Here is a 10,087-nt window from a genome sequence, read left to right as displayed (position 1 = left end):
TTTCTTTGTTTTCTTTTTTTTATTAATAATTTTTAAAATAATCACAGTTTGATCAAGGAAACTTTCCCCAAATTTGGCAGATTTTTTTTTTTTTTTTTTAAAGATGCAAATACAGATAGACGTGCAAACTGTTCACCCTCAGAGTATTCCTCACAAACTTCAGACGTTTTAAAACTCATTTTTAGGAACAAACATTATACTATACAGCGTTCTGTTGGCTCCCAAGACAAAGATCCTGTACTCAGTGGCTGAACATTGGAGGTAACCCACAGTAACAGGGGCTTTTTTAAAATGTCTTCCAAATTTTGTCAAGATGTGAAGTTGACATTAAATCACATGTGTACAGGTATTCCACCAAGTAGATTGACAGGGCACTGACCTAGCAAAGATTTTGCATTTCTGTGAATAAAATGGAAGATTTCCTTTCAAGCATTGTTTACAGCCTGCATGACAGAATTCTTTTTTTTTTTAGTGGTGCAAGACCTGCATGCACATGGATGAGCTAAAACAGTGATCAGTATTAAGGCAATAGGAACATTGATCAAAACAATCCAACAGACCTTCAGGAAAAGCCTGTAATAATTGGACAGTAACTTGTTTGTGTAATTAGTGCCATAGCAATTATTACTGCGCCCTGCAGTGTCAAGATCTCAACCAAAAGCTTTGCTTTTCAATTAATCAAGTGTTTCCTAAAGAAAATAAATCTTTGTATAAACATGGGTCTCTTGCATTTGGCACCGAAAATGTTTTCATTTGACCATTTTGTCTGCTTGTTTTTGTTTTCTTTTTGTTTTCTCTTTTGTGTGTGTGTGGTTGGTTTTTTTTTTGTCCTTTTTTTTACATGCAAGAGAATCAAAAACATACCTGAATGAAACCTTACAAATTCACCTGTGTATTCTCTCACCAAATTAAAATGTAAACTGCGAGAGAAACCAAATGAGTGCACGCAGAGAGGTTCTGATATAGCAGCACCGTCTCTTCCGTTCCTGATTTGGAATGTATCAAAACACAAGAGTGGAGAAGAAACACCTAACTGTCTTTTCACAGCCCTGTCACTCAAATTCCCTGTCAGCTTTTTCTCCTCACTCTTTCATCGCTTAAGAATATCCTGAACTCACGACTGACTAAAATAACCTACGGTTGTAATAAATCTTCTCAATGAAGTTCTCCAGTTCTTCATCACTTTCCTGCGGGGACTCCGGCTCATCGTACACATAGTCTGGTGGGTAGATGTAAGAAGGTGCTCTCCCACTTGGAGGAGAACGTGGTTTGGGCATGGGGAGAGCCTGGTAAGTTCGGGGATGGGGCAGAATGTAATTAGATATGACAGTGCCCGGTTGTGGGTATTGGCTCTGCGAGCGTTGAGGGGCTTGCGCCCATTTCCAGTCCCTCGCCTTTGGCCTGTCTCTATACCTACGGTTTGGAGGCTTCACGCCGTATCCCATGGAGCCCCCAAAGTTGTAGTCAAATGACAGAGCGGGATTTGTATAGAACCGCGGCTTTGGGGGCGGGAAGAAGACCGGGTAATAGGCTCGATATGGCTTCTGATAATAGGGGAACGAGGGATAGGCCAGAAACTGCTTCTGCGGCTTAAACCAGTAGTCCTGCTTGCTGAGCTTGCCTTTGTTTTTCTCCTTGTACCATTTCTTATATGGATCAACTTTATAAGAGGATTTCTTAGGTGACTTAGGATATTGATTCGCCTGAGGCCTTGGCTTGGCTTTGAGAGGAACTAGAGGGCGGAAACGAGGGGTGTTACTCGGGGGTAAATCCTTCCTCTTTTTCTTCTTCTCCTGAACATCACTGATTATTTCAACCACATCGTCAGCAGGCAAGTGCAGCTTGCTGGAGATCTCGATCAGCTTGTCGATGGTCTGGGGATCCATTTCATCGTCATCGTCGCTGTCCTCCACCTCGTTCGAGCGCTTGTCCTCGGCTACATTGTTTAGAAGAGCCGCCGCCTTCATGTCTCTCATGTAGGACGATGTTTTCTGCTTCCTGCCCATGTACTCCAGCAGCATATCAGAGGCAATGTCCGCCAATCTCTGCTCCTCCTCACGTGCCTCCTGCGCCTCCGCCTCCTGCCGACTCACCTCCTCCTGCTCTGCACGAGCCTGTGCCTCCTCTTCCTTGCCGGTCAGAATCTCCTCCTCCTCTTCTTCCACAAAATCGAAACCATCCATGAAGTTTCTGTCGAGCTGGGATGGGTTTCTCGTTCGCTCCTCCTGCCACTTAAGCTTCTTGGTCGCCTGGGCCAACTGCTGGTTATAGGCTTTGTAGCCTTTTAGAGGTGGGAGGATCTCATTGTCTTGCAGCCCGAGGTCAATGTTTTGGAAATAGCCCCTGGCTTTGCGCTGGAGTGTGGCCACATTAGACTGACTCTGCAGTTGCCAGTCTTTAGCCGCATTCACCTCGTCCTCCTCCTCAATCTCACTTTCATCCTTTGGCTTTTCTTGCCTCCAGTTTTCCTCGCCTGGCTGTATTGCCTCTAATGATTTCTCTGTGTCCTGCTCAAGGTCTCCCTGATTCCTTGTTGCATCCATTGCGAGTCCTTCTTCAGAATCCCCCTGGGTCATCTTCTCTCTAACTGGGTGGTCGAGAGCCTCAAGCAGAACTGAAGCTAGAGCACTGGCAGAGTCCATATTTGAGATATGTTCCTGACCCAAGGGTTTCTGGAGCAGGCTGTCCACTTTCCTATGTGTCCAAGCAGCTCCTTCTGCTGCCCCCGGGTCCTCTTTTGCCAAGTGGAGAGCCTCATCGATGCTACTGCTGACTGAAGATCTCTGCGGAAGTGCAGGGGCAGCCAGGGCCAGCAGGGGGGTGAGGCTGAGGAGGACTAACAGGAGAGCTGAGGTGCTGGAGGGGTAGCAACAGCAGAACATGACCATGCAGAGAGGACAGGATGGGGGAGAGGGGAGCACCTTACAAAGATAAAAAGAAAAAAATGTGATTAATCTTTGTGGTTTTTCTTTTTCTGAGTATTAACAAGACTACCGTTTATGGCGCTTATATTTTAACATTTAGAGCAGCACAACGTGCGTGCGCGGAAATCTGCTTAACTTAATTAGTACGATCAGATATTAAATCGTGCAGGTGTTTTACAGCACTACGTGGCCAGCAAAATACATTATCACTTTTCAAATCAAATTAATTTTGACGCTTTAATTAAATTGAGTCCAAACAGAAACCACGTATAAAGGAAAGATCGAGACGATTCTCTGGATGCCTCTTCACCGATCACTTTTTGAGTCGGATTAGCGAAGAACCACAACAAGCCTGCATTTGGTAAATAATATAAAACTACACTGTCAGTTGAAATTGTGTTTCTTGAACAAATTCTAGACTCGAACGTATATATTCATCGTATATCCTACGTATATAAATTCATCTGTGCTCTCACCAATTCAAAATGTAAGCAGCAAAAGAAAAAAATCTACCATGTCAGTCAATCCAAGCAATAATTATTTTCTTTTTATTCATTCATATAAACACAGTATGATTTTGGATAAAATGAATACTAGCCTAACGTTTTCTTATCTCGATTTTCAAAGAATTACCTCTGAGCGAACTAGCCTTAAGATTTATTTCAAATCTACGCACAAAATCATAGAGTATTTTGTATTGTTTAACAAAGAAAATCATAGACATCACATATCAAGTTTATATTGTCAGAAAGATACAGATACGGATCTTGAATTCTTGCAACAAAAAAAAGGCGTTTAGAAATTTATGAATGAAACGCTTGTTGATAGGTTGAGCTGTAACGTTAGGCTATATCTTTGAATGACTGAGATTCAACAGCATGCAATCTCAAAAGTAAATATCAGCGGAAAACTTATTTCAAACCCTTTATAGCCTCTCTTTTTTTTACAGGGAACTATCAACAATTTATTGGGTGAATGTAAGAAAGTCAGTGCACTTACTCACCTGATTTCACGAACAAAATAGCTGGAAGTCAAAACCTTGTGCTTCTTGGATGAGGTTCGGAAACAACCGCAATCCTTAAATTCATTTATAACTTGAGTTAAAGTAAGTTATCTTCCCAAAACAATTATTCGAAACACACTTCGGTCTGTCTTGCACTGTTGAGAGATGAATGCGAAGCGTGTATTTTTTTCAGGACCACGGACAGCGCAACTCCCATTTGTATAGACGCGTCTGGACACGTGATCGACGAGTCATAACTCCGCTGCTGACGTCAGACTCTCCATTGATAAGAATTTCGTGTCTCGTTTGAACTCGGAGGGTACGCTACGGTGCTCTGATGAATGAACAGAGATTGCATGAATGAAACAGTCTCTCCATTAAAAACAGAGCCCTGTGGTACACAGTGAAAACACTGCTAAATTTCCTCAGACAGAAACTAATCTAGGAGTTGATTGAACAGACGATTTACTGTTTTTAACATTATAGATCTAAGTTTTAAAATCAGTTTATTTACAAAACATATGACATATTTATAGGGTCTACTATGTATCCAGCAGCCTATAAATTGACACTGTCAGTTACTTAGCAGACCCTTTTGGCCTGTTGATAGTTTGTGAGGTGTCCTTAATCAGAGCTGGAGAGACACCGAACGGTTGCACCCACCGTGACGCAGGCGGTTCAGCTTCACTGCTCTACTTCCGCTCAATTTCCCGAGCTCGTTCAATTTTCCGCTCTTTGTCTACTGCCGCCCCTGACTTTCATCCATCTGTCTCTTACGTCATTCTCATGTTTTCACATTAACATGTCTTTTTTTAATTATGTGAATGTACAGGTAAGCCTCAGTTACTCCCTTGACCAACCAACAATCCAGAAACAGTCAAGACGTTTCCAAGAGCAACCTATACTTTGGCGTTCTCTCTTCTCATGCAATTATGCGAGATAAGAATTCCGTATGGGGTGGTTTAGAACCTTCACATGAATACTGAAGGTTTTAGGAATAGGCCTAATTGAAAAATGCTCGCGTGGCATTGGAGCCAACAGCAATCCCGCCAATCACAGTTTATGATTCGTGTAATTGGATTAGTTGCAGTGCGGATATTGAAGTCCCACGAGCCACACTCGAAATGGCAGCATCAAAGCTGTCTCATTATAGAGTGGGAACCTTATTTCAATATTTTCAAAGGTTGCACCCAATAGACTCGTGTTCTTGAATTGCCGTGAAACGTTAAGACCCTTCCTAACCCTTTTATTGTGTATGTTTGCTTTTGATTTAATTTTATTGCTGTTATTTCCAAGTAGCCAACTTAATCAGGTTGATGAAAAAAGGTTCAAATTAGAAGCAAAAGGGTTTGCAACCTGGTGTCACTGCAACCTTTTTAAAATTTTAAGTAGCCTGCCTTTTTACCATGCATGTGGTGCGTTAAAGAAACTAATACACTGATCTAAAGAATCTATGATGAAACATAAAAAAATAACACTTTACATTTCCAAAGAACCATATAACCAGACCAAAAACCATTTACAGCCAAATTTGCGAAAACTAAAATGATGAACTGCAGAACCATAATTTTAAGGGTGGCACTTAAAAATAAAACAAATGGTGCGTTTGACGCTCCAGAGAGGTGGGCTAGGCTATACGAGCACGCCCTGATGGTATAAATATTTTTCAACAGCTATACAGTGCCGAGAAATAACTTTTGTTATTTAAGTTGACAGGGAAAATGACCTTTTATTCTTTAAAGAAAAATGCGGCATCCAACAAAAGGTTTCAAAGGAAAGCGCGAATGGCTATGAGTGTGAATGCGTGTCCTTTCTACCTTGGTGGCGAATAATTTAAGAGCTCCAAGGGCCAAGGGTCAGATTTTGATACGGCTTGGCATTATCGACTGCCACTCAGCATTAGCGCAGTAGCGACCCTTAACCAGCGCTCTCCATCCCCCGCGCTGACTCACCTCCTCCTAACTGCCCATGCACTTCATACAGGACCCAAAATGCCCACTCAAGAAGAGAATGAATACTTTATCTGTTAAAACTTAGGTCGAACAAAGAGAAATGGCCAAAATAGTGGATTAAAGCGCTTTTGAAGCTTTTCTTGGGTCTATGGGATGATAGGAATTATTGTTCACACCTGCACAAGGAAAAGATTCGTCAAGACTTTGAGGGTTCTGTAGACACGTTGGCTGCAATTAGGAAAATGTATGTTCAGATGCACTCAAAAAATGTCCACAGCCTAATGGAAGTGACATAACACGCTCATGAATAAAATAATTCATACTCCCACGAGACTGAAAAAAAGCATCGTCCTGGGATCGATTAATTCTCCCATTTCACATTTTACTCGGCTGCGGCTCGAGCGTAATGGTGTGTAGCCCAAGCCTCGCGCCCACACACGAGCATCGCATCTTGTTTGATGGCAAATTCTCGTAAGCGACTGCTCTCTTGAGGCTATAGGCTCGGATTTGTCGAAAATGTCTGACTGAAAGGTGCCTCAGTCCGTGAGCCCCGTGGCACATTTAATCACTTGAGGCTGACGAGTCAAACTCAACAATGTGGGCTAAAATTGCACGTAAATATTGACAATGAAGAAACGTCCCCATCGAGACAGTTCATTGTGTCAGCACGCGCTCTTTGACCATTGTCACTGTACACTAACTTGCGGGCAGCAATGATCTGTTCGCTTTATTTATTCTTTGCAGTGTGCCATTTCAAAAATGTCGACCCAGAGGAGTGTTAGACTGGAATATCTCAATATTTACAGTTTGAACAGTTCGAAACATCCGCGCGCTTCACGTTAACCAAAAGTGTTTACCGGTATTGTCGCGATGTTAATTGAAGCCTTTTGTCATTTTAAATATTTAATGGATAAATGGTCATGATACCACCAACATGTTCATTATTTTCTATGGTAGAAAACGACATTTTGCGTTGTAATAAATATCCAGTCGATATGTTGCCCGCTTAGCAGTTGTGCTTTTAAAAAGGCAGTTATATTATAGTAATATAGCCTAGGCTATTCATTCTAAACTTAATTTCGTCGTTTCCTTATAGGCTGTATTTACGTTCAGCATCTCATGCGTTGTTGTTTTTCGCCGAATTGTGCGATGAAACCCTTTGGTCAGTCAGTGACATATTACGTCGGAGGTTGGCTTCGTATTTGGAGTTAATGAGCCGATTGATATCAGCGAGAGTCACGGTTCCCTGCCATCAATCTCTCTTTCTTTCACGGGGAGAGAGGATGGATCGGCTCGCCCATAACATTTGGACTTGGTGCAAGCGATGTTCAAATAAAAGCATTTACATTTGTTCAGTTAGTTTAAAAAATAGTGATGTCTCGACATTTTAAGGGACAAGTCAACACATTTAAATCATATTACGTATTTTGTGTGGTCCCTTCTTACAAAATATTAAATACATTTCTCTGTTAACTGGTCTTCACTCTATATTACCAATAATATATATGTTTTGAATAGCCTATTAGCACAGACTTAAATGTCGACAGAAATAACAGAAAAATCCATTAGCCTGCATATTAAGGGAAAATCACCAATGAGCTCGCAAAATGTATAAAGAACAGCCTTTAAATAAATGCGAAAATAAAAAGGAAATTATTTCAAAACACAGGCTATATTAGCAAAAATCTCAAAATATGTGTGTTATAAATAATATTTATAAACAGAGGGAGAGAAACAGTGACATGGAGTCGGCAAGACAAGTGACTCATATAGAAATATAGAACTCTTATGTTTTGCCAAATTTAGGGTAAAATACGAGTTCATACATATTTGTAGATTCGTCATATGGGCCTACAGCCCATTTTTTTATTTTTTATTTTCTTTGTTTCTCATTTTTGCAAGACAAAGGACACCACACGGAATGCTGATATTTTTATGTCAGGGAATTTACGTATTGAATTATATAGCTAGATCTAATTCAAAATTTTACTTTTATTTCCATGAAGACCGCTTTTAAGCCTACATTAGGGACTTTAATAAATAGTCAATTTAGTGTAGCCTATAGTCAAGAGTGCTTATTAAACTGCTTTGTCTGAGTATACATCTCCTGGAAATAAATCCAGTAGAGGGCGCTAACATTACGTGGTACCAAGCGTTATGGCTCCTCTGTGATGCTGCTGCCCATTTCACATTTAAAGTTGGCATAAAGGCAAATATTAGGAGAGAGAGAGAGAGAGAGAGAGAGAGAGAGAGAGAGAGAGAGAGAGAGAGAGAGAGAGAGACTATCAAACTGTTTTCATCGTTGCAAAGATTTTAAAAAGATAAGGTAGGCTATGCGTCTTTTGAAAAAGCCTTTTGAAGATTAAAGTCGATGGAATACTCAAACGAGCGAGTTAAGTATCATACAAATAAAGATAAGACAAAAGATAACAGCGGTCTAAAACGCCAACAAGAAAATGTTATGGCCATTCAACAGTTAGGCAGCCTTGTAAAAACGCATGATTCAAAATAGCATTTCCCCCCCCGCACAAATTAAGTCACCTTCAATTAATTTAGACCCGACAGTGTCAATGAGTGGAGTAATCCGTTTATAAACCTGAAGGTCAGGGAAACGTCTTCGTCACTGTTTTCTGCCACATGTTCCATGACTTTCGGTGTTTACGGAGCACGCGACGCGCGCATGCGCAGCTCAACACCACACGCATGCACCGCGCCATAAACACGCGCGCCCGATGACACGAGCTCACTAGTGTCCTCCAAATCTCCTTGTAGAAACTAAAACTGTTATCGGTTATCAGCACGGTACCGAACTGGAAGGGAAGTAATTTGAAAGATACTTTAAACTGGGTAAATTGCTGATATGACTCATCCAAGACACCCACAAGCCTCTGATCAAGCGAATGGGAGGGAGGGGAACGAATTTGTGTGTGTGTGTGTGTGTGTGTGTGTTTGTGTGTGTGTAAGAGAGAGAGAGAGAGAGAGGGAGCGAGGCAGATAGAAAACGCAAAAAGATGAATGGAAGCACACCATCAGTATGCGATACATTCCCTGAGCCAAAAAAGAAACATTAAAACTGAGCAAAATGTAGAGTCACGTTTTCTTAAAATTCACTGATGAGCTCTAGACAGCTGTTCTCTACACCCCAAATGTCTGATAATCCAGATGTTTAAAGAATGTTATTACATGTGAACATGACCACAGACATCAATGAAATATGTCATGCATTTCTGTTGGCTAAGTGAGCCAACTAAGGAATTTGATAGTCGTATTGCAGCATGTTGTATTTTACACTTAGTCACAATGTGTTTTATTGATCAAATTGCTCCAAAAAGTGTACTTGCCCAAAAGCAATATGTGTACTTTCATATTGATTTGTAAAGGAAGCAGGGGCGATTTGAAAAGTGAGGGGATGCAATAAAAGCGTGGACAATTGATTATCTCCCAAAAACTGTGTGTGAGGGGAAACAACATGGATATTTCTTAATGCCCCCCAGTTACAATGGTTATATGTCTCAGACTCTCAGTGGAGAAGAGTGTGAGGGAAATGTTTGTTGCCTTTAGACTTTGCGAAATGGCACATACAGAGTTGACTTGATCAGATAATGAGGACGGCACCACATTAACATCACCATTATCTGTTTTTGTTTCATTTGACATTGGTGTGGCATACGTACGTACGAATGTACGTGAGTGAGCCTCCGCACCAAACGCTGATTGCGTGTCTGTCTACAGGCGAGGAGAGCGATAACATCTGTGTAATTTCAACATGATGACGGGCCCCACGGGAGCCAGCGCAGGAGATGATCTGAGTTGAGCTAAGTACTATTAATCGTTTAATTACCACTGGCTGATTCAGTCCATCAAAGCCCTCTCTGCATCGCCTCATACAAATTCATCCATTATGAGGTCATTCATGCCCTCGTCAATCAAATCGCACTACCCCCAACCAGCCATCGTACCAGATTGTGTTTTTACAGTGTGCTACGACTAGGTGACATGAAAGAAACAGTAGCTCTTGTCCTACTCAGTGCTCCACTCAGTGAGCCAGATGGCTGTGTTGGTTTACAGCAATATGTTTAATAATGAGGCCTATTATAACCGGAGATTAGCGCATAAGCCTCGGCACAAGGATGGAAGATTCATTGAGGATATTTGGATGAAACAGACGGTGGCCGGCGTCTGCGAGGATGAAAGAATGTAGTTGTTGT

The 10,087-nt window shown here is 41.4% G+C and overlaps 1 protein-coding gene across 1 annotated transcript; it reads right to left on the bottom strand.

The window, feature by feature from the left end:
- Window positions 1–845: 845 nt before the first annotated feature.
- On the bottom strand, window positions 846–2,882 carry LOC308683414 (uncharacterized protein; the record flags this gene model as incomplete). The annotated part of the gene is made up of 1 exon (XM_081353885.1): window positions 846–2,882. One exon carries the CDS (start codon window positions 2,880–2,882, stop codon window positions 1,125–1,127), a length of 1,758 nt encoding a protein of 585 aa, XP_081210011.1. The 3' UTR covers window positions 846–1,124.
- Between the last annotated feature and the right edge of the window lie 7,205 nt (window positions 2,883–10,087).

The sequence above is a fragment of the Scardinius erythrophthalmus genome, assembly GCF_964197995.2.
Source record: "Scardinius erythrophthalmus genome assembly, chromosome: 23".
Taxonomy (NCBI): Eukaryota; Metazoa; Chordata; class Actinopteri; order Cypriniformes; family Leuciscidae; genus Scardinius; species Scardinius erythrophthalmus.
Note: the sequence above shows the minus strand (reverse complement) of the source record. Positions and strands in the feature narration are given on the sequence as shown.